At 41.5% G+C, this 6,508-nt stretch overlaps 1 protein-coding gene across 1 annotated transcript; it reads left to right on the top strand.

Annotated features, from left to right (window-relative positions):
• Positions 1 to 1,559: 1,559 nt before the first annotated feature.
• LOC138650902 (uncharacterized) lies at positions 1,560 to 3,488 on the top strand. Its single transcript, XM_069740774.1, has 4 exons — positions 1,560 to 1,604; positions 2,137 to 2,359; positions 2,620 to 2,779; positions 2,855 to 3,488. The coding sequence occupies exons 2-4, from the start codon at positions 2,326 to 2,328 to the stop codon at positions 3,435 to 3,437; spliced, it is 777 nt and encodes a 258-aa protein (XP_069596875.1). The 5' UTR covers positions 1,560 to 1,604; positions 2,137 to 2,325; the 3' UTR covers positions 3,438 to 3,488.
• The last annotated feature ends 3,020 nt before the right edge of the window (positions 3,489 to 6,508 follow it).

Raw genomic sequence — 6,508 nt, 5'->3', positions numbered from 1 at the left:
TTAAAATCTTATCTGACCATGTGGTTTGTGACACATCATCAGACACATCCTGTTTCATTTATGAAGGAGGGACTCTGAAACTCACAAAGCCTATTTTTATAGGGCCATCAGGTGGCTTTTACTATTCTTAGAAAGCCATCAGCGGCTATGCTTTGTTGTTCTCATTATTAAACTGTGGGTCTCCTATACTGTTATTGCATATGCAGTGAGAGGCAGGACTGCCCAATATTTGGATGCATCCCAATACCCATTTGAAGAGACGTACAGGAGAGCCTCCTGAAAACAATGTTATCATTATTAGGAAGTGTGTCTCCCATACTGTTTGCCTATGCAGTGAATGTAAGGGCTGCCCAAAATTTGGAGGCACTCCAATGCCCCTTGGAAGAGACGTGGAGGAGGGCCTCATAAAAAAAGTTCCCATTAGAAAGGAGCAGGTCTCCTATGCTTGTAACGCCCATTCTAAGTGTAAAAACCCGCTTTGACAAAACACTAGCAGCAGGGCAGGCCAGGACCTCCAAGGTGTAGAGAGCCAATTCATCCCATGTGTCCACCTTGGATATCCAATAACAATATACAATGAACTTTGACCTCTGCCGCCAGCATTATCAGAGGTGAATTTTTTTCACAATTCCGCAACAAGAGCCTTCTGGTACTGCCCCATTTTAGTAGACCTGTCCATCTTAGGCTGGGTTCACATTGCGCTAGGTGTGTCCGTCTAACGGACTCATTTTTAAGTAGTAAAAACGCAATGTAACGCACATACTAACGCGCCCATAGACTTGCATTGTCTGACGCATCGTGACGCATCCCTAAATTGGTATGCGTTTGTCACATAACGTTTTTTTTCTGACGACCTTCAACGCGGCTTGCAGCGTTTTCGGGTCCGGCCAAGCTAACGCACTACTAACGGAAGCGTTCATTCTGCCATAGAAGGCTATGGCAAACGCAGTCAGACGCAAATCATGAAAAATTTCCAAATAGAACCACACGTTTTAATAGCGTTTGAGGGTGGTCACATGTGGTCATGTGACAGGAAATGTGATTTCAGCCATTAAAAGATCCCACTCACACAAAGTCTCCTGCACGTGACAGAGTGTTTTGCCGTAGCTCTATAAATTGTAAGTACATTTCTATATATTATATATCTCTGTATACATCATGGGAGTCTGTAATGTCCGTCGGATGTGTGTGTACTAAAAATGTATTGTTTTGTTGCACACAGATGTCGGATACAGATGTCAGCAGCAGCAGCGTGTCTGCGATTTTTTCTTCTGAGTCGGTAGGCTTGCACTTTAAAAAACCATGTTGTGTGAAACTCCATTGTATTGAGCTAGGCATAACAATCCTGTTTATTGTTTTATTGTGAATAGGAGTCTTCTGAGCCCGAGGCTAGACCTCCCCCCAAAAAACACGCAAAAACAACAAAGGTACATAGCACACATGTTGAATTTTTCAGGCATAAATTTATTGAGCCAATGAATGTTAACATTATTTAATGTTAAAATTTTTTTTTTTACATTTTACATACACAATAGGTTGTGGCACAAGGAGGACAAAAAAGAAAAAAGGTCCCTAGACGTCTGTCGTCGCCACAACTGCCAGTGGTAAATATAAAACTAGAAATATTCTATCCAATATTTACCAACAATCTATCTATTCACTTTCTATCTACTATATCTATAAACTATCTATCAACTATCTATCGCTCCATCTATTTGTCTATCTATATCTATGTATCTATCTATCAATATCTATCTATCTATCTATCTATCTATATCTATCTATCTATATCTATGTATCTATCTATATATCTATCTATCAATATCTATGTATCTATCTATATCTATCTATCTATGTATCTATCTATCTATCTATCTATCTATATATCTATCTATCAATATCTATGTATCTATCTATCTATCTATATATCTATCTATCAATATCTATGTATCTATCTATCTATCTATCTATCTATCTATCTATCTATCTATCAATGTATATCTATCTATCTACATCTATCTATCTATCTATATATCTATATATTGCTATATCTATGTATCTATCTATCTCTGTATATATGAATATGGCCATCCAGTGAAATTGACACTATCAACATAACGTTTTGTGTTTACATAGTCCAAGTCAGCGACAAAAAAAAAAAGGATTGTCGTTGACGAAGAGCCATTGACTATCCACAATGAGACACTTATTAACCTTGTGGAAGCCAACCCCTCCATATGGGACCAGAGCGACAGCTCCCACCATGACATCGTGAAGAACCGGAAGTTGTGGGATCAAATAATCTGTCACTTTGATCCCCGATACATGGAGAAGTCGACAACCTCAAAGAAAAAAATTGGTAAATATTGGTGACGTAACATCGGAAAATGTTTAAAAAAAAAAAATTTTCTATCCTATCAACCTATCCACTTGTTGTCTGCTATCTATCTCTCAATTATCAACTATCTGTACACTATATATCTATACACTATTTCTACACTATTTCTTATCTAACAACTATCTATCTACTATTTATATATCGTAGCAAACTATGAACAATTTTTCCTATATCTTAACACAATCTACTATTTTTATATATTTTTTTTAAAAAATTTAAAGCCGATGCTGTCCATACCCGTTGGAAGTCCATCCGCGATCGCTGTGTCCGTGACTACCGGAACAGTCAGAATGCACCAAGCGGATCAAGTGGCAAACGGGTGACACCGTATGTGCATTATGACCAACTGCTCTTTCTTCAGAAAACATTGTCTCAGCGCTCGTAAGTACAAGAAGGTCTGTGTGCGAGACTAAATTGTTTAAAGGAAAATAAGTAATTTTTGTTTTTGGGTTACAGCACGATATGCAGTACCGCTGCTCCTAGACCAGCAGAGGAACTTGAGCCTTCTTCAGTGGAACCAACGCAACCTGAAGATGTGTCTGGCATCAGCGAGCCACGATCTGCGGATAGAAGCACTGTTGCTGCAGGTGTGAGTGCCCGGTTGCAATCACAGCGTGGACGCAAGCGAGCATCTCAAAAAGATGAAGCAGATGCAATTATCGTGGATGGACTCCAACGGGTAGAGGACATGTGTCGCAGTGAGCTCAAAGACCTGAGACGAGAAATTACCGAGCTACAAGCACGCGAGTCTGTCTACTCTGCTAATGAGTGGAAGCTACTTTTATTATCCTATGTGCCTGTCGTACAAAATATCCCGGCACATAGAAACCTTATGTTTCGACAAAGACTTAACGAGCTTGTAGAGGAATTTGTGGGCACCGAGGAACCCGCTCCATCGGGAAGAAGAAGACTGGACATGCCGCCCTACAACCCTCAATATAGAGGCCGGGGTGAAACGAGCGTGGAACCTCAAAGACAATGTAGCAGTCCATCATATAGTTGGGCAGACAATACTCCCGTGCAGTACCAAAGTCTTTAGTACCGTTCACTGTCCACAGCCAGGTGCAATTTTCGCGTTGGAATTTTTTTTTTGGGGGGGGGGGGGTTTGTTGTTAATTTCTATGTTCCTTTTTTTTTTATCCCTATGGGATATCATATGTTACACCTGTGTACCAACAGTTTGTTGGGAAAATACAAAAACATTTAGTAAACTGTTTCAAATTTCAGATTCTTGTATGACTTTAACTTTAACTTTTTACACGACATAAGGTAACTTTTTACACGACATCAGGTTAAACAACATAACTTTTTACACTACATAACTTTTTACACGACATCAGGTTAAACAACATAACTTTTTACACTATGTAACTTTTTACACGACATCAGGTTAAACAACATAACTTTTTACACTACGTAACTTTTTACACGACATCAGGAAGACTTTAAATTATTTTCACACGTGTCTGTCTTGCCATGGAACCTGGCCTTCATGTGTGAAGTAGTGTGCAAATTGATCACGAATCCTCATTATTTGTGATGCAGAACGAACTGTAGTCGATTCAATGCTACTGAGGTTCGACTCACAATCATTGGGGTCTACCAACTGGGGTTCATGTCTCGCCACAAAATTGTGCAGACAGATGCATGCCTTCACAACACGGTCCACATTTTCTGGTTGCAGTTGCATGCAGGTTAGTAAAATCCGCCATTTTAATGTCAAAATCCCAAATGCACACTCCACATAACGTCTAGCCCGGCTCAAGCGATAATTAAAAATGCGCCTGCTGGAGTCTAGACTACGGCTTGAGTAGGGCTTGAGGAGATTTTGTCCTAGTTGGAAGGCCTCATCACCAACTAAAACATAGGGCAAACTTGGGCCTTCGGTCCCCGGAAGAGGTCGTGATGACGGTATGTTAAAACTTTGGTTGTACAAACATTGGCCCATGTTGGAGTCTCTGAATACTCTGGAATCGTTAGTCCGGCCATAAGCTCCAATATCCACAGCAACAAAACGGTACCTGGCATCCGCAATCGCCATCAATACTATAGAAAAGTATTTCTTATAGTTATAGTAGAGGGAACCACTATGTGCAGGTTTCTGAATCCGAATGTGCTTTCCATCCACGGCACCAATACAATTGGGGAAATTAGCCACATCCTCGAACTGTTGGGAAATTGCTAGCCACATTTCTGATGTTGGTGTTGGTAGCACAAGTGGTTGCAAGTTGTTCCAAATGGCATCACAAGTTTCCCGAACCAGTTGACAAATTGTTGACTTCCCAAGTCGAAACTGGTAATGCAGTGACGCAAAAGTTTCTCCGGTAGCCAGATATCTGTTGACATTCAAAAACAAAAAAAAAAAATTAGGATTTTAATGATCATCTAAAGGCTAGTTTACAATATAATATACAATTGCAAAATGAACATTAGGCCACACGATACCGAGATCTAGTCTTTGTCAATAGAATGATAAAAAAAATGTATAATTACCTCACAGTCACTACTAAACGTTGCTCCGCACTGATGCTTTCACGAAAAGTGCTGCGATGATGATGTATCTCATCCTTCACGTGTGAGAGCAGAACATCAAAGGTCTCAATGGACATCCGTAGATAGCGTTGGAATTTGAAGGGATGATCCCGAAGCTGCACATACAGGGTGTGAAAGGCACCATATGTACTCCGCAAGAAATTCACTTCGTGGATCCAATATCTCCTTTGCGAACTACGCTTTCTCTGCCGAAGTCGCAACCGCATCAAGCGAAATCTGACGAGCTCAGACACAAACATCTTGCTAGCAAAAGTTCACTCAATGCTTTCAAAATGGAGAATGAGTCTGTGCCCACACCCGACAATGACAAAAGGGAAACAAAAAAAAAAAAGAACAACTTTATTGACAGTGACAAACGCAGACAAACGGATACTTCGTAAACGGACATCAAAATGAAAAAACGCGATTACATGCGTTAACGCTAGCGTTACCGTGACGACGAACTTAACATATTTTTGCTCCGTTTCTGTACATGCGTTTAACGCATCCGTTTAACGCCATGTACTTGACGCAATGTGAACCTAGCCTTAGGAATAAGAGATAGAAACTTATTCTTGCAGCATGGGTCTAGAAGTGTCACTAACCAGTAATGACAGTCACCCAAAATATTGAGAATGTGAGGATCACGGGAAAGGCAGCATAACATAAACTCAGCCATGCACGCCAAACTGCTAACAGGCAAGACTTCTGTGTCCTCACCAAGAGGATGACTGACCATGTTTTCCTCCTCTGCCTCCTCCTCCCTGTCCTCAGGCCATCCACGCTGAACAAATGGTATGAGAGTTGTGCAGGTAGTACTGTCTATAGATCATGAAACTAGCTCCGGTTCTTCCTCCTCCTTATTTTCCTAATTGTCACCCAATCCACGTTGGGATGAAATGAGGCGGGGCTGTGTGTAATCACCCTGTATAGTTCCTTGCTCCATCTCATCGTGCTCCGCCTGCAATGCATCCTCTTTGATTGTGAGCAGAGAGCATTTCAGAACACAGAGAAGTGGAATGGTGATGCTAATTATGGAGTCATAGCCACTCACCAGCTTGGTGGAGTTGTCAAAGTTTTGGAGGATGGTACATATGTCTGACATCCATGTCCACTCTTGAGGTCTTATGTGTGGAGTCTGAACTGAATACCTACAGTCTTGTTGATGCTGGTAGTCAACAACTGCCCTCTTCTGCTTACAAACCCTTCTGCAGTGTAGAGTTCCAGCATGTGGGGACATCACACACTAGTCGGTTAGCCTGAAGATGCAAACGCTGCTGAAGCATGGAAAGGGCGGCACAAGCTGTAGCTGACTTTCTAAACTGGGCACACAGGTAGTATACTTTGACAATCAGATCCGGCAGCTCTGGGTAGGCTTTGAGAAACCACTGAAACACAAGGTTAAGCACATGAGCCAGGCATGGTACGTGTATGAGCTCATCTCGTCTCAGAGCTGTCACCAGGTTCCGGCCATTGTCACACATGATCATGCCAGGCTGTAGGTTCAGTGGTGTCAGCCAGAGATCTGCCTGTTCTTTCAGAGCTGTCCACAACTCTTCAGCATTGTGCGGTTTGTCA

This window comes from Ranitomeya imitator, chromosome 10 (assembly GCF_032444005.1).
Source record: "Ranitomeya imitator isolate aRanImi1 chromosome 10, aRanImi1.pri, whole genome shotgun sequence".
NCBI lineage: Eukaryota > Metazoa > Chordata > Amphibia > Anura > Dendrobatidae > Ranitomeya > Ranitomeya imitator.
This window is presented reverse-complemented; position numbering and strand designations above follow the sequence as displayed.

Bases quoted from the DNA above. Each gene is read 5' to 3' on its own strand.
- LOC138650902 (XM_069740774.1), top strand. From the start codon at position 2,326: ATGGAGAAGTCGACAACCTCAAAGAAAAAAATTG. The intron at 2,360-2,619 runs GTAAATATTGGT...AAAAATTTAAAG, and splicing joins AACCTCAAAGAAAAAAATTG to CCGATGCTGTCCATACCCGT. The intron at 2,780-2,854 runs GTAAGTACAAGA...TTTGGGTTACAG, and splicing joins AAAACATTGTCTCAGCGCTC to CACGATATGCAGTACCGCTG.